This window comes from Gorilla gorilla, chromosome 19, assembly GCF_029281585.2.
Source record: "Gorilla gorilla gorilla isolate KB3781 chromosome 19, NHGRI_mGorGor1-v2.1_pri, whole genome shotgun sequence".
In the NCBI taxonomy this organism is placed as follows: domain Eukaryota; kingdom Metazoa; phylum Chordata; class Mammalia; order Primates; family Hominidae; genus Gorilla; species Gorilla gorilla.
In genome coordinates, this window is record NC_073243.2 from 37,878,869 (window position 1) to 37,903,317 (window position 24,449).

Below are 24,449 nucleotides of genomic sequence, written 5' to 3' on the forward strand. Positions count from 1 at the left end.
TTTAAATTAGCGAAAAACACTAGTGTGTTGCAGTGGTTAAAAGCATGAGCCCTGGACTGCCTGGGTTCAAGTCTCTACTCCACCATCTATTAGCTGTGTGACCTGGGGCAAGTTACTTAAGCTCTCTGTGCTTGCATTTCCTGATCTGTAAAATAAGGCAATAATATATCCATCTCATAGAATTATTGTGAAAATTAAATGAGTTAATATTTTAAGTGATTAGAGCAGACTCTGACATAGTAAGCATCCTATAAATTCTTTATTAGTTATGCTTCCTAAATATTTAAAAAGTAAATGAGGTTGCATAATTTTAGTTCTGATTCTTTTTAAAAATAATTTCAATCCCTGCTATAATGTTACACATTCAAAAACAACCCAAGGCCACTGGCATGCACAAAACATTCCATTTGCTTCACGAAGCACATTTAAAATGTTGTGACTTTTATATCAGACTTAGCTGGTGTTAAGAAATTTTGAAAAATCTATCCTGGACACGGTTAACTGAAAAACATAAAATGTGAAGAGAAAGAAAAGCCATCAAACTGCCTATAGGATTTACCTCCAAGGACTGAAGGATGAGCTCTCATGAAATGGGAGGGATTATAACTGCAGGATAAAGTTAGACAATCAGAGACAGCATTTCTCAAGAACAAAGGCAAGATTTCAGAAACTAAGATGTCCTAACATGATGAAGTGGACTCGGGCCAGCTTCTCACTGCAAAGTGCCTGGAGGATAAACAGCAACTCTAAGGGGATCCCCAGCTCTCCGCTCTCCTATTCTCACTGCTTTGTAATGTGATCTAGGTGACTCCACAAGGGCTCCGTGAGGTCACAATTTTCATCAGCCCATCCTTCCTGTACTAAATGCTCTAATCAGGTGACACAGGGGAGACAATTGAAAGTAAATAGATTCCACCCATAGAAAGAAGGGGAATTGGAACTAGTAAGGGGGAGAGGGAGAGGCAGTTGTAGATGCCTCCCTTCTGACATTGACAACTACTTCAAGTCTAGCAGGAAACAGTTAATGACACGGCCCAGCCTAGGGCTTCTTCAACTGATTTCCAACAAAATCCACCTCTCCCTTAAGAAGCTAAGAGCCCTGTAGCTAAAGCAAAAGGTGGCCTACTTGACTGGTTATGTAAGTGACCCACACCCAGACATAAACAAACCCAGCTAAGGCAGTTTTCTGCAAACCTGCTACTGACCTGGTTTGGCCCACTCTGGATGCCAGAGTGCGAAAGTCAGGTGAGGGCCTCTCAGTACAGGTATCTCTTAACTGTGGCTGAGTAGATTGGTTTCATTCATTCATTGTATTTTGTTTTAACTCTAGACCTTTATGAACAGCAGAAACGTTCACTGAGAATAACTAACCACCATAAAAAGGGTGAGCCTTACTTTAGAGTTCAGTTCCTAACACTGCTGAAACAGTGCCCATCATGGTCACCAAAGACCTTCAAATGACAGAAACTACAGTCAGCTCTCAGTCGCACCTTCTGTGACCTACAGCAGTATTTAATACAGTTGATCATTTCCTGTCCTTATCCTCCAGGACACCAGGCTCTCTAGGTTCTCCTCCCACCTTGCTGGCCTTTTCTTCTCAGGCCCTAGAGCAGGTTCCTCCTCATCTTCTGGATGTTGGCAGGTTGTACTACTTTAGGGTCAGTCCTCAAACTCCACTCTCTCCACTCTTCCCTTGGTTATCTGACAGCATGGCATCACACACCATCATATGATGATGACTCTCACATTTTCAACTCCAGTCCAGATGTCCAGACCACTCCCCTGAGTCACACTATCCCCTCAATATCTCCTCCTAGTTGTCCTAGCAGTCATTTCAAGCATAACAGGTCCAAAGCTGAACTCTTGATTCCCACCCCAACAGCCAGCTTCTCCTCCCAAAAAATGGCAACTCTGTCTTTCCTTGGAGTCACCCTTGACTGTTTTCTTTCTTTCACAACTGGATTCAGAATCTGACCTTTCTCATCACCTCCACTGCAACACCAGGCAAGCCACCACGGTCTTCTTCCTAAACTGTTACAACAGTAGTCTCTCTGCTCCTGCTCTTGGCCCTCCATAGCCTTTTCCCCACAGGACAGACAAAGGAAATCGAGTCATGTCATGCCTCTGCAACGTTCTCCAATGGCTTCCCATCTCATTCTGAGTGAAGGCCAGAGTTTTCCATGACCTACAGTGCCTCCCGTTGCCTGCCCCTCCTCCACTCTCTCCCAGCCTCTCGGAAGCCCTGCCCACTACTCTGCTCCAGCCCCACAAGCCTCCTTGCTGTTTTTGCCTCAGGCCACTTGCACTTGCTGCTCCACCTTCCAGCATGGCTCTTCCCCTGGATATGCAGATGCCTTGCTTTCTCACTTTCTTCTCATCTCTGCCCCAGTGTCATCTTACCAAAGAGGCTCTCCCTGATCATCTTATATGAAATGGCAACCGCCAACCCTTGCTTTATTTTCACTCATGCCCCTTACCATCACCTAGCATATTAGGGATTTATTTGCTTGTTGTATGTCATCTGCTTCCTTCCAATAAAACATATGCTCCATGAGAACAGCAACTTCAAAGACAGTTTTGTTCACCATCTCCCCAGTACCTAGAACCATACAGGCAGGCAGTGGATAATGAATATTCACTGAAGAGATAAATAATTTATCATCAAGAACAGAAAATTCTCTTCAGATCTAGTAATGTTTTCTCAGATTCTGAGGTTTTCTTGTGATAGGCTCTCCTTGCTACACGTTGTGATGGGAGTGTCACTGTCTTCTTTCATTCACTTATTCACCCATTCATTCATTCTTTTTTTCAACACTTACTGAGTGTCTACTGATCACCAGGTACTGTGCAACCTGCTGGGCCCAGGATGGAGCCCTCAGCCTCTATTAGCGACTCTTAAAAAAACATCTTCAGGTCTGGCGCAGTGGCTCACGCCTATAATCCCAGCACTTTGGGAGGCCAAGGTGGGTGAATCACCTGAGGTCAGGAGTTCAAGACCACCCTGGACAACACGGCAAAACCCTGTCTCTATTAAAAGTACAAAAATTAGCCGGGCTTGATGGCGCATGCTGTAATCCCAGCTACTCGGCCAGCTGAGGCAGGACAATCGCTTGAACCTGGGAGGCAGAGGTTGCAGTGAGCCGAGATCATGCTACTGTACTCCAGCCTGGGCAACAGACTGAGACTCCATCTCAAAAAAAAAAAAAAGTCTTCAAACCCCAGTGAGTATTGTCTATTCCCCAGGAGGTCCCCTGACCCAGCCAGGAGGCTTTCCTTCTTCTCTGAGCTCTTTCTATTATCTCTGTATTTTGTCCTATGTCATCTATCACACTCTGGGAATGAGAGTTTTATTTTGCTCTTCGTGGTAGGATAAGTAACTTCCCAACTAGGGTCTCAGCTACAAACAGATTTTGTAAAACACCACAATACCATGCACCTCTTATGCCTTCTGGTAGCAGTAGCCCAAGAGTATTACTGTTTAATCCTTTATTTAAAATATCAGATAGGCTACCCCTTTGCTAACAAGATAATGGGATGATCAGGCAGATATGCAAAGTAAAGGTACTGGGAAGAAGATATCAGGAAGAAAAACATTAAAAAGGAGGGATTAGATGTAAAATATGAACTACTGTAAGAGTCAGCATCTCTGGAACACCTGCTACACACTGGGTAATTATACCAGACACTACTACTATTGTAGCTAACATAACTATGGTGCTTACTCTGAACCAGGCACTGTATGATTAATATTTATTAACACATTTCATCCCCAAAACAATTCCATTTGACAGATGAGGAAACTGCAGTGCTATTTAAGTAACTTCCCAAGGGCACACAGCTAATCAATGGTGGCTCTCTGCAGACACTCTGCTATGTAGTTCAAAGTCCTTTATGTAATAATTAGGGTTACCAAGTATCCTATTTTGAACCAAAGAAAATGGTATTTGAGCAATGTCTGGTATTTTTCCATTAAGAAGTTTCATTAATGTGTTACAGTGTGACTTGTACCTAGGTATGTTCGCCCACTTCCTGGCCCTGTCCTATTCACCCCTGGCAGTTTGCTGAGTCTTGCTGAGAAAACATTCATAGAACAGTAGATACATTATCTCATTTTGTTTAAGAGTACAACAACTTTCAAGATACTCAAGACTCAAAGACCTTAAAGATAAACTAAGATGTCAACTGCTATTTCTAGGTGATAAAATATAAGCAGTTTTTATTTTCAACTCTTTACTATCTGTAATTTCTAGATTTTTAAGAATAACCATCCTTAGACCTAAAATAAGAATCTGAAAAAGTCATATTTTTAAAATGTGCCTCTTAAGTAAAGCTGTGTAATTTTATGCAAAATGGTAAGTTATCAGTAAGTTGACCATTATCAGATAATATATGTATAAATGTATTAACTGGAAACGTTTTACCCAAGAGCATACAGAATTGTTTTTAACCATCTGCCAAACTTACTCTCCATAACTGCATGAGTCATTATTATATTTGTTTTGTAGACAAGAAAGCTAAGGCCCAGGGAAAGTGATTAACCTGCCCAGGTTATTAAGTGGTTGAACCAGAACGCAAACACGGTCCTGACAGAGAGCAAAGCCCAGCCACTGCGTATAAAATCTCCCAAATTTCCTCATTCAAAGGGACCTTCACCAAGTTCTGAAGTTTATAGAAAGTCCTTTTCACCAATGGTCTTAGTGTTACCCAGAAGAAAGAAAGGAAAACTACCCTCAGAATGAAAGTGAACATTTCTGAGCTGGGTGCAGTGGCTCATGCCTATAATCCCAGCACCTTGGGAGGCCAAGGTAGGAGGAATGCTTAAGCCCAGGAGTTTGAGACCAGCCTAGACAACACAGCAAGACCTTGTTTCTACAAAAAAAAAATGAAACAAATTAGCTGGATGTGGTGGTGCATGTCTGTATATGCAAGCTACTCAGGAGGCTGAGTCAGGAGGATCACTTGAGCTCAGGAGTTAGAAGCTGCAGTGAGCTATGTTCTTGTCACTGCACTCCAGCCTGGGTGAGACCCTGTCTCTAAAAAAATGGGGTGGGCAGGACATTTCCAGAGGTAAACTAGCATTCATCTCCTCGCCCATTCCTCTTCTAAGGTTCTCTTAGGATTTTTCCTGATATTAGTCTTGGCCGTACTCTTCTGAGTGGGACCTGAGGTTACAGAGAGGATACATCCAAATTCCAAAATTATCCTCAGCCCAGGAATTTCCTGTGGGTCATATGTAAGCTAAAGTAACTCTGTAGATTTTAATATGTAGCAAGAATATCTGAGAGAACCCAGGGAACCTCTGTTCACCAAACTAGAGTCTCAATCCAAATACCCAATTCACCCTCATAACTTACCTAACCTTCCTGGGATCCTTTAGAAAGAAAAGTGGTCCCTGGAAGGAGGTCGGGCCTCTCAGGGCAGTCCTGTTAGCCACAGAAACAGCTGGGGACAAAGCCAGTGGATTCCAGAGGTGCTGGGAGTGAGAGCTGTTTCTCCAGCTCCTCCTTCCCCCCTGGAAAAGCACAGTTTAAACCCCCTCCTAAATAACAAGTACACTTTGGGTCTCTAAAACCAGATCCTTAAAAAGAGTCCTATTCTACTGTTTTGAAGGAACTAATCAAAATTATTGAAGAAGAAAACAAGCCTTTTCCCTTATAATAGGGGAGAGACATAGGGGGAAGTCAGGAGAAGATGGGGAAACTGCAGGCCTCTGAGAACAAAAACCAATCTTTCCAAGTCCTCACTCCTCATTGTAGTAGCACAAAGTAGCCTTCAAGACTCCCTACATTTATGTTTGGAAAAAGGACTCTTGAATGTATAAATAACTTTTTTCTTCCCTTGCTTCCCTCAAGCAATCAAGCAGATATTCAGTCATGTGTGGTGTGTGGACTTTGGCATGATTAGATTTAATCAACAAGCCCCTTCCTTCTTGATGCAGTTCTCCAAGGCCTAAAGCAAATTAGTCCACATCAAGGAAAAATTGGCAAACTGAGAGGGGAAGAACCTAATATATAAAAACACCATGATAAAACCAAAAGACCTCAAGTGAAGTGGCGGACTCTGACAAGACCACTTCAAGTGACTCCAAAAATATAAACAAACTAATGAGGAAGATGCCCCATATGTCATCATCACAAAGAACTCTACGAATAAGTCAGATCCCCTATGATCTAATGGAAAGACACCGGCACACAAAAATGATTTTGTTTCTTTCAAATTCATGAGGAGCTCTATTCTCCAGTGCCTATCCCTAGAGCCATATGTGTTGCGGCCCCCCTAAATATCCTCAAAAGTAATTGAGTTCTATAGACAAAAAACTATGCTAGCAAAATAGAGAATTCTCCATGGAAATGTATGTTTTTTCACTTATTTTTTATGTGTCCTCAATAGAAACATTTTGAATGAATGAATAAACAGAAGAATGGCTGAATGAATGATGAAAGCCAAGTACTACCTGGCATTCCTCCAAATTGTTCTGTTTCTTCTGGTTGAGAAGGCCTACTTAATTCCTGAATCCTGTTTCATTATCCTGAGCAACTCCGAGATACTACCGGGTAGGTAGGGATGAATGAGAGCTGGATGTGGGATTTGTCAACATTCATAACCAGGACTCTCTATTGTCAGGGATGACACTGACCAGGTAGATGAGACAAGTGATTTCCCTGCCTCTGAAGAACAGTGTGAAATAAGCTATGGGCTACTCTGAGGGTCGGTGGGTTTTTCCTGCTTCCATCTGGGACTCTGCAGTAGATCACTTTGCAGGCTACCCCTCACCATCATGAGGACAACCATTACCAAGCACACTTGCAGGAAGAACAAGGTCAAGCAGCAGGGCCAGGCTCAGCTTTCCTGGGCCACTCTCAGGTGCCTGCATGGTGAGAATGGGATCCCATAAATCCTGAAGCCCTCTGAGAAGAACAGGAAGTGGGCTGAATTGAGCACCTGCGGCCTGCCATGAAGCCCACCATAGTGCAAAGGAAGAGACCAGATGGCAGATGTTTCTGGGGGAAGCATCTAGGTCAGCAGCCAGGGGAAGAGAGTCCAAGGTTTCTGTAGGGTAAGAGCCAGGGTGGGGCCAAGTCAGGGTGAAGCCAGAAGGAGAATCACCAGGTCCTGACTAGCACCACAGTCCCAGCTGCTGACCTTTATCACAGATGCCAGAACACTCAGTAATAAAGCACTCATGCCTCAGGGAAGAGCCTAGGCCAGTCAAGCCACAGCAGAACCCAGGAGGACCCAGGAGGTGCAGTGTAGATTGAAGGATTGGGACTTTCCATCCCTCCACCTCCACCCCCCCATTAACCTCCACTGTCACCAGGAAATCACATTCAACAGCAGCTTGACAAGGAAGAGTAGGAGAGGGAAGAAATTTGAGACACTGAATATTTTACATAAAGATACCCATCAGTCACCAAAAATGACTATTTACGTTATTGTATCAGACCAAGTTTTCTATATTAGGCTAAAATATATCCTTTCCCCTCCCCTACCCCACTGCCTATAGAGTGGAACCCCATGAAGATGATCAGATCAATTGTAGATAAAGACTATCTGGGTGTAGTGTGGGCAAATTTGTGCCACGAGGCACTTTCAATATTCACTGCCTACTTTCTGGGATCCAAGTGCCGGAGATGTGATAATGGGCTGGCCGCCTTCAAGGAATTCAGTGTCTTAGGGTATAGAGATTTAATAACAGCTGTGATACAGTAATGAGAGGGCCTTTCCTAAAAATGTACGCAAGGCAGAGTGACACAGGAGATACAATGCTGAACCCCAAGGGAATTCAGAGAATGCCTCCTGGTACAAAGCACACTCAAGCTGCATCTTAAACAGCAAGTTGGAGATTAATAGTTAAAAGTGGGAGAAATATTTACCTGACTTTGCTAAAACAAAAATAAAAGAGGGAGGGAGGGAGATGTATGGAAGGCATGTGAAGGTCGCTCACAAAACTAAAAAAATTAAGCATCCAAGCCTTGAGAGGCAGGAACCTGGGCAGCAACAAGGGCCCAGAACACAGGCAGGACCCTCTCACTCATCTACTTCTCTTTACATGTTTGCAGTATTTCCTCCTACTACAGGCTGGTTTCTTCCAGCTAACGGTTTTCACTCCAATCTATCCAGCATTGCCACCCAAGAAAGAAGACACTGCCATCCAAGAAAGAAGACATCACCCACCAACTTCCAGTTTGAATAATCCCAAGGAAGGATTCCGATTGGCTATGTTTAAATCATGTGCCCAACCCAGGCCAATCATTGTGACCCAGGCAGGAGGAGTGCTGTGATCAGCCTAGTCTGGGTGGGGTTCCCATCCGACTGCACTCAGCAAGGCAAAGTTACGTGAGAAGTCGGCAGCATCATTTGGACCTATGGCCAGAGTAATGGAGGGACCACCTCCTAAAGAGCAAAGGGAAGAAACATACTAAGCAGGGAAAACTAACCATCCAGGCCAGCACAACATTTGGCACCTCTCTGCATTTCTGTATCGCCATGAATCAACAGGCCACAAGGCTAGGCTATTTTCTATCACTTTGATACATTCTATGTATATCTGACTCTGTCCATTTGCTTAGAAGGAACATCCTGCCATTAAAACCCCACCAAGCTCACCACAGGCTTACAGGCTATTGAAATGACATTCTTTTCATGATACCCCCAACTTGAACTATCCTCTTTGCCTTGAACTTTGACAGTAATTTTTCCTGATCTCTCCTATGGGACTTAATCACTTTCTACCTTACTTAATTAATGTATCTGAATAAATAATCATTTGTCCTTCCCTAAAACTAGAAGTGATGGAGAGGAGTCCCCTGAACAAGAATATAGTAAATTATAATACTATCTCCCTTCCACCTGCAGAGATTAATGGAGAATGATACCTTGTCCAAGAATTTGAGCAGCCAAAAATAAAGAAAAATTTACTTTCAAAAATTTGGCAAAGTATTTGTTTAACTAAAGGGAGCTTTGAGGGTATGCAACTATGTTGTTTGGCAAGGAGTTTGTAATGGGCCTCCTCTACTCTGCTGACAATGGTAGGCCTCTAGGCAGAGTCTGGAATTGAAACTGCTCTGTATGAGGTTAAACACTCCCTTCATTGAGAGCCAAAGAAATCTTAGCAGGTTATGTCACCTTTAGAAAAATGTTTCCCTTCCTTAATAAGGATTTCTCTAGTGACTTACTCATCCTATGGTATTCAGCTATCATTTGGGGAGTTTTTAGACTGAATACTCACTTGCATATCCACATGCATGTGTACATCTGATGAAACTTGACAAAAGGGAGGAAGGGAAAGAAAAAAAGACAAATAAGCCCATGAGATAGAAGTATCTCACCTTTAAAAATCATTAACATTTCTAAAATGCCATCATACCTCTGCCTACTTACTGTGTCAACGATTATTTTTTCAGATTAGGTACCTTCCCTGTAAACATTAAATGAGCTCATGAAATAGTCCAAAACAATTGTCTCAGGGTCTTAGGTCTCCATTCCCAGCATGCCTAATCTCTCTAACTGTATCTTTTTGTCCAGGACAAACCTGTAAACTTTCCAGGCCACAGTGGAAAGCACTCCCAGCCCCCTCTTTTCCTAATTTATCCTCTCTCTTCCTCTCCTAAGCCAACCACCCTGTGCTCCAGGTGTCTGTGCATCTGTTCCCAATCCCAATCCAATGATGTGTTTAAGTACTATATCTGTGTATAGGAGGAAGGTATCAAGATGCACAAACAACCCTACCATCTTGCTCCTCCAGAGTCTCTCCCTGTCACTTCTCCTCCTAGTAAAGATACACAGAGGAGAGGGAGAAGCTAAGATGGGGAGGCACAATGGCACCTTTTGAACCCAAGGTATCTACCCATTGAAGTTTACCATCCCTTACCGCTACTAAGAGGTGGTGAAACATACCAGGAAGGACAAAGCCTCTCAAGTGTCCTGGTTCTTGGCCTGGCTCTGCCATTTATTAGCTCTAATTTGTGGCAACTCATTTCTCCTCTCTGAGCCTTGGAGACCCCAACTAATAAATGAAGATGACAATCACATCTAACATACAGGTCTTTTACAAGACAACATGTGCAAAAACCACATTATTCATATGTCATTCTTTCATCCCTTCTCCTTCTTTATTCTACCATGGTTACTGTTCCCTGTGTTTCCTGGTATGACTTTGGGAATAACTGTAAAACTCAGCCTCAGTTTCTTCACCTATAAAACAGAGACAATATCTGTATTACAGAGTTATTTTGGGACTCAGATATCATAGATGTAAAGCATGTACTATAGCTTAGTAAAGAGTAGTTATGATTAATAGGGTACCATATAAATATTAGTTATTTTTATTATGATTAGAGAAAATATGGTGCTATCTAAGCTCTCCAAGGTTGTCAAGCTTTCTGGTATGCATTGCCTTCTTTGGCAATTGTAGCCTGGTTTTGCACCAGCAAAAAGAAAACAAATGTTCACACTATGTGTCACTGGAAAGGCAGCATATGATATGAGCTGGGGAAGGAGAGAATGAGGGAAGTTGCACAAGTGGATAAAAGGCATAAAGGAATAAACATTTCAACATTTCCTGGGGCCTAATGATTTATACTAAAGTATGCATTTTAAAGATTGAATGACAATTATGAGAACCTTGGGTAAAGCCTAATTCCTATATTTTTCAATCTTTGATTAATAAGCAATAAATTTCTTGATTGAATCTCCTATTTAAAAAAAAAAAACAAAAAAAAACAGAAAATCAGGCATTCCTGGAGCCCTTGAAGTGGAACAGTAATGGATTCTGGCCCACTCCAACCATTAACTGCTGGGCCACTAGTATGGCCTGTCCTGGGGCTGCCTATGCAAGGAACAAGCCAACTTTTGCGAACCCTAGGAGTACATCTTGGGCAGCCTGGTTTTAACTGCTTTCATCATGCTCCACTCTGGACATGGGTCATTTCCAAAGGCACTGCTTCTAAGTCACATTCTCTTATCTTCCCGCTGAAGGCATGAGGATAAGAAAGTACTAGATATACTTTTTAATTGAAATATGGTATTAGCGAGTTTCTGCTAATGTTATTTTCCTCTTGTTACCAAATCCTTGCTCTAAATTTTCACATCACTCCCTCCACAAGCCAGTAATATATATGTGTTCAGGACAAGGAAAGAGCAAGAGAGCACATCAGGCATTATTTCTGACTTAACTCAAGAGAGGTTTGCCAACAAGCCAGTAATTCCAAGCTCTCAAAGCCACCTTCATGATTTCTCAGGTGACTTGAACCTACACATGAGAATGATGTTGGTGGTGATTAGAAGGAGGGGAAGAATGATTAAGAAATTCAAGCCACCTCAGTTTTAAAGACTGACAAAAATACTTATGATATCCTGTAAGCGACAAGAGACTACAGTTCACAAACTGGCCATCAGGATAAAAAACCAAGTCCCTTATATTTCTCCCACTATATGGAGGGGGCATGTCTGGGTCCTGGGAAATGGGTCCCCATGTTAAGATCCCTGTAAGCAGAGACAGCATCTGTGAGGGTCATTACTTCACCATACCCTCAAGAACAGTCCCTGGCACCCCCCACCCCAGATGTTTGTTGAACATATGAGTAACACCCCCTCATCGGTCAAATGAGGGAATTGGACCAGATCATCTCTAAGGCCCTTTAGGCTCTAAGAATCTGTGATGCTGGGACTGTCCAGCTAGCATTACAGCATGACCAAACCCACTCTTCATAACTAAATCACCATGATTTAATAAAGAACGCAAGTGTGGAACATGGTCTAACAATCCCCACCTCTCTGCCACCAACCTTATTTTCACTCATCTTTTATCAGTGGCAAATAGTTAATCATTTCCATATCCCAGGTACCTGCTTTCACTTGAGTCATGTTTAATTTATACATAGCTATGCTATGACTTTCTGCTGCAGCTCGTACTGGCCATGCTTCAACTTTGGATTTAAAAGGAGAGCATGATAAATGCATTCCCTACAACTCCAATGGATTCTCAAAGTTCTCCACTGGCCTCCTCATCATTAATCCCACGTCTCTCCAGTGTTAGGCTGCCCAGGCCCCAACAACACTGGGCCACATAAATACAAAACTAAATAAAGCAGATTACAACCCAAATTTAACTGGGTTAGAATTGACACAGAGATTTGGTAGACTCTACAGAACGGTACCTATCCTCAAGAAGCTCTCAATATACCAGAACTGATAATATTCACTCCAAAGTAATAATGACTTTGTGTATCTCCTCCCTCAAAAACAATTTACATGGTTTTTTATTTACTATTCAGGAATAATTTCAAACTTACAGAAAAGCTGAAGGATATCCACTATTTTTTTTAAAAAAGCTGAAAGAATAATAGCAGCACAAAAAAATAGCAATATATACTATTTACCCAGATTTACATATTGTTAACATTTGACTGCATTTTCTATTTGTGTACGAGCTTGTTTTTATAAGCGCATGCTTGTGCTCATATATATATATATATATACCCCCTGAATCATTTAACAATAAGTTACATATATCATGGCCTTTTAATATACGACTGTATCCACCAAAGATACACAGGCTTTCGTGTTGAAATTTTTTTCAGTCTGTTCCTTATAACATCTATAAAATCAATAAAATAGAAAAATCAATTTTCTTAGATAAAAAGTAAAATTAATTTTTAAAACATTAATGTCTTAAAATAGTATATTGAATATAAGCTATTAAAGTCTTCAATGATAGAATTTAAAGGATGGCAACTGAGCAACATGAAAAATGTGTTCAGGCTGAGTCTTTCTACTAGCCCTAGACGGTAAATACATCTTATTCCTGGGGTTGGCCTTGATCTAAGCTAAAGAGCAAACAAGCCAAATAAACACTTCTATTGTATTTCAGAAGGAAGAAAGAAGATGCTTGAAGCTAAGCTGGTTTGCTGACAACTGCTAGCGTCCATCCTCCTCTGGGAGAAGCACAGGGTGACAGGGTAAGCCATCCTGCTCCCTGGAACAGGTATGCTCCCGAAGGACAGTGCTGCAGAGGCAACCTGCTTAGAAACACCTTTTCTGCTTGTAAGCTTGTGAAAATGTTCCTTTTCTCCTTGAATTAAAAACATAAGCACACACGTCCCTGCACAAGACAAGAACGGGGAAGGATTACACACTATCTTATTTTTTTAAACCTCAGAAGGCAACAATCACCGCCGGCTAAGCCCAGCCGAGGATAGGACAACAGCTTCTCAGGGCACTTCTTCTATACCCTAACACCAGCTTGCCCCTTGTTTCCATGGCCCACACTACAACAAGAATGGATTGCAAGTAAGAGAGAATAAGTAATGTAAACCCATTCCATTATCAATCACGCTCAGATAAATGGCTCTTCTTCCTTCAGCAGTAAAGGATTTTACTTATTGATAATTATTTTTAGTAAACTATTTACTATGTGACTGTATTCTCTGAAGATACACAGGCTTTTGTGTTGAAAGTATTTTTTTCAACTCCTTTCCTTATAACATCTATAAAATCAATAAAATAGTATAAAATAGAAAAATTTTCTTAATTACAAAAGTTTTTTAAAATTACTATACACTTGAAAACTGAAACAAAAGATGCAGAAGCAGGGTATGAAACACACGCATATTCTCTGCAAATCCCACAAAGACTGGACATGTTTAAATCAACAGGACTGTTTATTGCCAAGGTAACTCCAAGGTAATTCTGATGAAGTGAATCCAAAACATTTACCTTATACTAAACTCCCTCCTTTTTTTTTTTTTTAAAGAGAATTACACATACATAATAACACCAAGGTAGGTAGATTCAAAGTGAAAGGAACATAAGAAGAATTAGTAGGTTTGCCTCAGAAACCTATATGTATCTGTACAGTGAGTGTTTTATAAAGGCACGTATAAACACGCACTACATTGGAAAAACAGTCTGGCAAAGAAACAAGGAAAAGAAAGAATAGGACGTCTGGTTTTGCCCGTGAAGGAAAGAAAAGATACTGCAATCTACCTTGTTTGGACGTCCTTCTTCGAATCTTCATTTTGGGAAAGGAAGGCCACGAGTAGTTAAAAGGTGAGTCGGAGTCAGAATCCATCTTTTTGTTTTGGTGAAATCAACAGATGAAACAGTAGAGACTCAGGAAGAACTCGGGGCGTCCCCAGCCAGGAGGCAAACCTCCCCATGTGATGTAAAGGGAAGGAATGAGACTGGATGAAATAGCTCCTGCACACCAGGGAGGGAAAGGCAATAAATGTTTTGCTTCCTTCGGGCATTCAGGCATGTAGACCGACAAGGAGGCTGTAAATATTAAAGCCAAACTAGGGAAGTAAAGGAGGGAGAAGTGAGGGAGCTAAGAGTGGCTGAAACACTGCAGTCCACTTATTCAAAAGGTCATTGGGAGCAAATGAATCATTAACTCCCCTCTTCTGGTTGCTGGAAATGGAAATGAAGGAGGAAGGTAACTGGGAATTGAAAGAGAGCTGCCTGTGATTCAAGAAAAGCCTCCCAATGCAGGCTTGTTTTGCTCGGAGTGAGAATATTGCTTCTCAGAAGAGCTACCCCGTGCCGTGTTAGATAAAGGTTGAGGTTTATGTGTGTGGACAGCCAGAAAGCTTGATCCCCAGGCAAATGAAGGCCAGCAGACTCCAGGAAGAGCTCTTTCCAGAGCAGACTATTCTTTCATACCATTGGCAGCTTGGGCAGCTTTTCGGATCTAAGAACCAAAACAGCTCTGATAATTCATTTAACAATCCAGTCTCACCGCCCTTTTAATCCTAATGTGGTTGGAAGTTTTAACTTTTATATAGATTGTACTCATTTCATTAGATTTATACAAAGTTATCTACCACTGTTTAGCACAATTGGGGTATTTCCATATTGGTACTGTCACCAAGTCTGGCCGTCAATCATCAGGATTTTGGCGCCTTTATAGCTCTGATCTAAACTTTCAGTCTATCTCAATAGAGCTGGTGACTAATTTACCAAAAACCAACAGTTCTTGCAGTCTCCCTGAACAATTCTCCAGTAATTAGCATTCAGGAGAAGCTCATTACTGCCTCCCCATAAATCGTGGCACTGCTCAGGCTCACTTCTCCGCTTCCTATAGGCACATAGATATCCATGCCCCAAATAAGCTCAAGCACAACAGCCGAGATCTGCAGTGGAAAAAAAGGATATCCCAAATGTTATCAGGCAGTCTCTTTTAAGCATTTCTTTTAGTAGAAACAATAGCAAGAAATGTTTGTTTTGTTTTGTGAGGTCACCTGATGTCCAAATAAACTAAACGACATTGGAAACATACAATATGAGGATCCATTAAGTCTGCAGACTTAGAAGGTGACAGTATGTGTCTTAATTAACATTCATTTCTTTGCTTCAGTTATTTCCTAAATTGTCGGTACTACTGTGCCACGCTGTGTAAGAAAATAGCTGCACAGCCTGCTCCATGGAAGCTAATCCTGTCTGATTGGGTAGGGGTTGAGTGAGGCATACAGGGAGAAGAGGAGAAAGGGGAGACACCACTTAATTTCAAATTTAAATCAAAATCAGAATTACATAAATCACTGCTGTGTTTTTATATAGTTTGTCACATAAACATACAACTAAAACAACATACAAACATTGCAACTAAGTGGAAAGAAATACTGATACATTTTCTATTTTGTGGCTTTTTTTTTTTTTTTTTTTTTTTTTTTTTTTTTTTTTTGAGACAGGCTCACTCTGTCGCCTAGGCTGAAGTACAGTGGCAGGATCTCGGCTCATTGCAACTTCCGCCTCCTGGGTTCAAGCAATTCTCCTGCCTCAGCCTCCTGAATAGTTGTGTCTACAGGCATGCACCACCACACCCGGCTAATTTTTGTATTTTTAGTAGAGATGTGTTATTTCTATGTCAGCCAGGCTGGTCTCGAACTCCTGACCTCACGTGATCCACCCACCTTGGCCTCCCAAAGTGCTGAGATTACAGGCGTGAGCCACCATGCCAAGCCTGTGGCTTTCAATTTGGTGAATAAGTACATATTATTCTCAACCAGCTGGGTATAATTATAAGGATATGTAACTTTCAGCCCTTATATCCAGTAAAAGAGTTTTAGTCCATATGGAGCTTTAATTAGAAAATATACCAAATCTTGTGGAAGAGCATTTACATTCATTCTCAATTTTAGAGCACAGAATGGTGCCTAGGACGCTGTAGGCAATTGCTGAAAGGACGAATGATTTACAATAGTCGGTCTGCCATGTCAATGAGCTTTACCCTGTGGATGAAGAACCTTTACATGACAACTGATTAAAAACACATATTTTGACAAAAACATCTACAAGAACTATTATAAAGTGTTTAAAATATATATTTGTATTTTATTTAGCACAACAGTTGTAAAAAGGACAGTACTTCTGGGTAGAGAAAACCCATTGTTCTGAGGCTGCAGACAATGATGGGAGTGTGCATAGGTCTATGGCCTTTTGGCTGCTTCTAAGTTGTCTGTAGACCAAGGAAAGGGGACCTTCACTAGTGTGGACAATCACCAAACCAAAATAGTGTTGGATCAGGAGATATTGTTATTTTTCTTCAGCTCTACTTGCTACCATTAAAGAATCCTTTGAAATGCAAAATTTCCAAGGCGGTTAGAAATACTAAAGTCCTCATCCTGAATCGGTGGGAGTGGGTTTTGTAGCTCCTTGCTACACACGCTAAACCTCTACTGTACCATCCCCTTAACTAAAGGTATAGGAATACTATACTTCTTACAGTTGACTGATGCTATGGGAAAGAGAAAGACACGTTTCTTATTAAATTACAAACAGAACAAAAGTAATACAATCTATAGGGGCTCCCTAACTTGTTTTATTAAGTTGGTCAGAAATGTGACAAAGCGTTCAGAAGGCTACAAATGTAGAGAAAGCAGAATCGGGGGCAGGATTTCTCAGAGGTATCAGAATGGAGGAAGGGGCCTGAGGGAAAACTGTTCATTTTAAATGCAGATTATGAGATTCCCATCCCAGATGTGTTGAATCAATCTCTCTGAGGGTGGCCCAGGAATCTGCAATAATTTACAACAAGCACCACCCCATCCCAAGCAATTCTCATGCCTATTGAAGTTTTAGAGTCACTCAACTAGGAGGTAGATAAATCCCACATCAGCAAGTTACTGGAATAGGCTGTTCCTCCCATGACTACCAGTGACAGGTCAGAAGAACTTCAGGGCAATATAGACAAAGAGAGAGATGAAAAAAACTGCATAAAAAGTATTTCTATTAGCTGAGATTCCAGACAGATTCATCCTAATCTAATTCTTCCAAATGCAGTCCTTGTTGACCAGTTACATATCAAGTGATTCTTGATGTCAAAATTATTCTGAAACAGTATTGAACGACCTAACCAATACATGTGAGACACCCAACTGACATATGTGAAAATACCTCAGATATCAAAAGAAGAGACTTTCCAATGTACTCATTTGCTTTACCATTTATCAGTGTTTTCTAAAGAATAAAATGATTTCTACTGACCAGCCATGAACAGTTAACATACAACTAGAAAGTGAAGTCAAAAATAGTGTTTGCACAGCCCTTTTTATTTCTAGGCCAGCTTACCTCCTTGCTCACCAACACGTTTCTTCTGAATGTGGATCATTTATCCTCCTTGTTTTCTACAGTAATTGAAGTGGGGTTTTTTTCCGCAGTTTATCAATATAATTGCATTTAAATTAATTCAAGATGCTATTTACATCTCATTCATATTCAACAGGTGACTGTTACTGGCTGATTGTAATTGCAGACAGCAGAATTCAATGACATATCCCCCAGGCCACCCTTTCACCATATATCATACAACCATTACCATGTAAGAGTATGAATGCTTTCACGGAAGATACATTCACCTGAATGTGCCTCCTTTAATTAGAAAATTCTTCACCTAGAAAAGAACTTCCATGAGGTTATAATTATTCAGAGAACATACTGCTGCCTTGAAGTTTCAGCTTTCTAAAAGACCCACACAGAAAGGAAACTTTCCTTGATCTTCATTTAGACATTAACCTGCCTTTCAACCTTGTAAATCTCAAAGAAGTATTTACATTTTGATCTGAATTACAGTATTTGCACAGTTTTCTCATCTTCCAGGGGGACCCAAAATTCTCTGTGGGCAAGAACTGTGTCTTATGTTTTTAGTGCACCACAAGCTAAAAAGAAAAATCATGGGTTTGGGAGACACAGATATCCGGGCTCAAATAATGGCTCCGTCAGTTAGTGGCCCTAACCAAGTCATTCACATTTTCTGAGCCTTAGTTGTCTCATAGCGAATGGAATCATATCTATACTTTAAAGGGTTATTGTGAGGATCCAATGAGATTATAACAGTGAAAAACTTAACATAAGTAAATTTTCAACAAGCTTTAAATGTTGAATGTAAATAAAATTTCCCTTTCATATATTATTCTTCTATGTTATAGACACTGAAACAGGTTTTTTTTGTTGTTTGTTTTTTGTTTTTTGAGACAGAGTCTTGCTCTATCACCCAGGCTGGAGTGCAGTCACGTGATCTTGGCTCACTGCTACTTCCGCCATCCAGGCTCCAGTGATTCTCCTGTCTCCTCAGCTTCCCAAGTAGCTGGAATTACAAAACATGCGCCATGGCCAGACTGGTCTTGAATTCATGACCTCAAGTGATCTGCCTGCCACGGCCCACCAAAGTGCTGGGATTACAGGCATAAGCCATGGTTCCCAGCCACTGAAATAGTCTCAATTTGACCCTGAGGAGTAATCATTTGATTTTTAAAACTGAGACATGGCAATGTGCAAGGAAGTTCCAAGAAAACCATACCAAGACAGAAAGAGCAGGAGGAGGAGAAGAAGGAGGAAGAAGAAGGGAAGGAGCTCAAAGAGGAAGATTTGCTTTGCTTCTCTACTCCATTGTTAAGCCACCAAGACACCACAGTTTTTAATGCTACTAGACATTGCTCCTGGAAAGTCATAAAATATCCAGATAAAAGGAGGCAAGGCCTCTGAGGCTAGGATAAGCCTTTCCTGGATAAGTTGAGCCAGTGCAGTGACAACTTAAACATATGCTTCATCATATGCAGCCTTAACTTCTAGCATAAGGTGAAAATCAGGGATGGATAAAGCCTTCCTCAAAATTGCTTAGAAGCCACCATGTCATTTCTCAGCAAGCTCAACACAAACAGTCCTTCTGTGGATCTAACTATGGCCAGGCACCCGGTGAAATGGGTGGCTTTCACAGGGAGGCTATGTTGTACAGAATATGAAGACCTTTATAAGCTCTTACCCTTGTGCCAAGACGCTGTCACTCTGAGAAGCATGGTAGAAACAGCACATTCACATCTGCAGTGTGCCACTCACTAACAGACTTTATTCTCTCAAAATGAAATGATGGGTACAGCCACCCTGAGGTGTGAATTCTGATTTTCCTCCTTACCTCCCCCAACCCCCAGCGCTTTTTATTTTTTACAAAGCCCATAAAATTGAATTCCCATAAAATAGACATGAATCGGGAGCATGGTACAACCACTGTTGTCAAAAATTGGAATCACATGGTGCCACTGTCCATAACACCATCTTGCTTAAAACAAAATGTTTGAATTTCTTATCTGCCATTATTACCTTTATTTATTTGAACAAAAACATTTATGTGCACCTGCAGAGGTTCTGATATGGTCTCTATATCCCCTATTCTCTAAGAGGAAAAAAATGAATATCACCTAGAAGCCCAGCTAGAAGAAGTTACTGATATATGATATGTGTCTACATATAATAAGAAAACAAGAAAATACTCAAAACACCTCAGGGCAGGAAAATAGTAATAATTATAATCTATTATTAATAAATATAAATATTAAAATATTAATAATGATAGATTTCCTGACTGAAGCAACACATGTTAAAGAATTATATTGTTGAGCCAGGCGTGGTGGCTCATGCCTGTAATCCCAGAACTTTGGAAGGCTGAGTGAGGCGGGTGGATTGCCTGAGGTCAGGAGTTCGAGACCAGACTGGCCTACATAGTGAAACCCCATCTCTACTAAAAATACAAAAAATTAGCTGGGCATGGTGGCAGGTGCCTGTAATCCCAGCCACTACGGAGGCTGAGGCAGGAGAATCACTTGAACCTGGGAGGTGGAGGTTGCAGTGATCTAAGATCACACCATTGCACTCCAGCCTGGGCAAGAAGAGTGAAACTCCATCTCAAAAAACAAAAAGAATTATATTGTCAAAGCTTCCACCATTTGGTTAATATTGCTACAGATATGTTCTACCTAGATGATTATCTTAAGAAAAATAACAGACAAACAACAGGAAACTTTGGTGAAGCTCTTTTTGTTTTAAATGCTGAAGTTTCTGAGCATAACCTGAAATGAAAGAATTAGGACAAATTTGCTCAGTTGTTCTGAATAATAAATCATATGGAATTTTGGATTTATCTTGCATAGGCAACACAGATAGTGGATGTGAGGGGCCCTGGAGGTGGGAGAAGCAAGAATAAGAGCCCCAAGTCTGGACAGAGCAGGGGTGCAGGGATAGGGAAGTTCCTGGTATAGCCTAAGGAGAAAGAAATCCCTCCTATTAGGAATAACCCAAGGACTTCAGGAGAGCAGCATCTGATAATGTTACATTCCAATTTTCCCAAACCTTCAAAAAAAAAAAAAACCTCTTACATGCCATAGACTTGTTCACAGACTTAATAATTTTAAAATGCAAAGTTTAACTGACTATATTTTATATAGATTTAATATTGTATATATAAAGATGTATATATTGTATATAGATTTTATATTGTTTATATTTAGATTGTATATATAGATATATACAATATATAGATAGATGTATAGTATATATAGATATATACTATAGATAGATATATACTATATAATATATAGATAGATGTATAGTATATATAGATATATACTATAGATAGATATATACCATATATAGATAGATGTATAGTATATATAGATATATACTATATATAGATAGATGTATAGTATATATCGATATATCTATATATAGTATATCTATCTTGATATATAGTACCTATATATAGTATATATAGGTACCATATATACTATATATAGTATATATGGTACTATATATACTATATATAGTATATATGGTACCATATATACTATATATAGGTACTATATATAGTATATATGGTACCATATATACTATATATAGGTACTATATATAGTATATATAGTATATATAGTATATAGGTATATACTATATATAGTATATATATCAAGATAGATATACTATATATACTATATATAGTATATATAGTATATATATCATATATAGTATATATAGTATATGTATAGTATATATATCAAGATAGATATACTATATATAGTATATATCTATATATACTATATATAGTGTGTATATATAATATATATAGTATATATATCAAGATAGATATACTATATATAGTATATATCTATATATAGTATATATCTATAGTATATATCTATATATAGTATATATCTATATATAGATATATCTGTACATACAGATATATCTATATATAGTATATATCTATATATAGTATATGTCTATATATAGATATATCTATATATACAGATATATCTATATATAGTATATATCTATATATGCTATACATCTATCTATATATTGTATATATCTCTATATATACAATCTAAATATAAACAATATAAAATCTATATATAGTATATATCTATATATAGTATATATAGATTTTATATTGTTATCCACATGTAAATAAGTTAACTATGAGGTATCAAATGAGCAAAGAGTTTAATAAACTGTAATGAGCAAAGAGTTTAATAAACAAATAGTTTAATAAATGTTTAATAAACAAATGAGCAAAGAGTTTAATAAACTATAAATTCCATAGATCTGAAGCTAAAATTCACATAAAATATGATAGATAAAACTCACTTAAAAAGAAAAAACGGGCAGGCTCGTCCTATATATGCTTCTGGGGTGTGGTTCCTTCTAGGCACTCTTAACTGCCAAATCAAGAAAATATATAAATGTATCCTAACCTATGTACATATATCTACAAATATTTCTGTATGCAACCGTGTGTATCTGTGTTAACTGAACATGAGTGCATGCTGATATCTACAACTCTAATCTGTTACCACATGGATCATTCTAGCCTCTTCCCCCTGCTTATCGTAAGCACCCACTCCAACAGGGAGAAACGTGGCAGCTACTAGCCACAATCCATTTACTTATTTGCTCAATACATGTAGAGTGGTATCAAAATTCTTTATCTTTTTGCCTGCGAGAAAAACTGTATCAACCAAAGGACAGTGCTTATTGTAGTTTCTTTTGCCTTTATTCTTATAGACTCCACTCATTTGCAAAGTTAATAGATCTGCACCTCCCTCCACCACACCCAAAATTCCCTTTGGTAAGGTTATTTCTTACATTTTTAATACAGCTAGATTGTTTTGTCACATTCTGCATTCCATCCCCAACCTCAAGGTTTTCTTAAATTTGCATACATTAAGGTTTACTCGGTGCACTCTAATGTTCTGTGGATTTTGATACAGGCATAGTGTTGTGTACCTACAATTCAAGAATCAAAGAACACTTTTACCATCCTAAAAAAAAGATATATACAATGTTGATGATATGTAAAAAGGATACAGACTAAAAGAGTTCCCAGCTACCAAAACTGGAACACTTTGACAACAAATAAAGTAGTATTTGATTATTACCCAAAGTGCAAAATAAATTTCCATGACTCTATACAGGCATACATAAATGATTGAATAAGTAATGGGGGGAACAGACAAACTTCTCATGTAGAAGAATTCCAAATAATTTATGTAGATACCACACCCACAAGTATACAGATTAACTCCTCACTTTTTCCTTATGTGTGGGCTACACATAGTGTGGAAAGGCAGGTGAGGAAGAGTAACTTTACAGTGGAGAAACCAGACCAACACTACCTCAGCCAGGTGATCAAGGTCAATATCAACAGTGACAATGATCATTGATAGTATGTACCTTTTATATGGTGTGATGAAAACAGCACTTTACCTTTGGGTCTTCTTCCCAAAACCCATAATTCTCAGTGTAATGATGAAAAAAAATCAGAAAAACCCCAATTAAGGGACATTCTACAAAATTCCTGACTAGTATTTATTAACGGCAGCTTGATCCTAATGGGATCCTGGAATAGAAAACGGAAATCAGGTAAAAAGTGAGGAATCGAAATAAACTATGTAAGCCTATAACTGTTCTTAAAAGATAAATGTATTTAAAAAAATTTTAAAGAACGGGAGCAACAAGTATAGAATGTATATTCACTAAATGTTTGTGGAACCGATGCTAAAACAATGTTTGCATCCATATTCACACATGTAGAATTCAAGTCCTGCATTAAGCTCCATTGATTTTGCTTAAGTTCTTACTTTGTGAAGTTGCCATGTAACTCTGAGGACACTAGTTAAAGTATACTGAAAATAATTCTGATTCACAGGAAAAAAAACAGTGTCTCCATGGGGTTAATAACATCTCAAGAGTGAACTCCCTGAGAGGTTTCCATTTGGCACCTGTGTGGCAGATAAATCTATCTGTTAGATGGGCTGAAATTTCATTGGCAGACAAATCTCAAGAACCTGGATGAACCTACCTAGCTCATTCCAAGTTTCCTCAAGCTCTGGACACCATCAACTTGACTCTTTTTTTTTTTTTTTTTTTTTTTTTTTGACAGGGTCTCACTCTGTCATCCAGGCTGGAGTGCAATGGTGCAACCACTGCTCACTGCAGCCTTGAACTCCTGGGCTCAAGCCATCCTCCCACCTCAGCCTCCTGAATAGCTAGGACCACAGGCATGTACCATGCCCGGCTAATTTTTTAAAATTTTTGTAGAGACAGGGTCTCACTATGTTGCCCAGGTTGGTCTTGAACTTGTGAGCTCAGGTGATCCTCCCACCTTGGCCTCCCAAAGTGCTGGGATTACAGGCGTGAGGAACTGCACCCAGCCCAACCTAACTCTTTATTCTGATTTTCTGTTATTTTAAATATTATGAAGAATCAACAGACTGCTTCCTAGTGGGCCTCCTATTTGACCTCTGATTGTATCACTTCTCCCTATAGTTGAGCGACACATCTTCAGTGAAGCCTCATAATGTAAAGAATAGATTCTGACAGCAGTGGCAGAGGTGGTGGCTCAGGCACATAGAGTCACCATGATTCTTCAGAGGCTCTTCAAGTTCTCCTCTGTCATTGGGTCAGTAGTCTCACTCCCTTTGCAGAGGAATGTTGGTGTTACACAGTGGCATTTAACAAGAAACTTGGTCCCATACAGAAACTCTTCGTGGACAACATTAGGGAATACAAATCTAAGCGACAGGCATCTGGAGGACCTGCTGATACTGGCCCAGAGCACCAGCAAGAGTTGGAGAGTAAACTTCTGCTGAAAGCAGACAGGAATATGTTATCTAATTTCAAATGCG

General features: G+C 39.7%; 1 protein-coding gene across 4 annotated transcripts in view; it reads right to left on the reverse strand.

Annotated features, from left to right (window-relative positions):
* ARHGEF28 (Rho guanine nucleotide exchange factor 28) overlaps positions 1 to 24,449 on the reverse strand; it is a 314,786-nt gene that overhangs the window by 114,272 nt on the left and 176,065 nt on the right. Inside the window, exon 1 of one of the 4 annotated variants that reach the window (XM_031003475.3) lies at positions 13,987 to 14,982. The exons of 2 other annotated variants lie outside the window; for them this stretch is intronic. In XM_031003475.3, coding sequence (XP_030859335.3) covers positions 13,987 to 14,071 — 85 coding nt within the window. In that variant the 5' untranslated portion in view covers positions 14,072 to 14,982. Of the gene's footprint in view, positions 1 to 13,986; positions 14,983 to 24,449 lie in introns of those variants that run through there. One more of the 4 variants, XM_031003476.3, reaches the window with a different exon arrangement.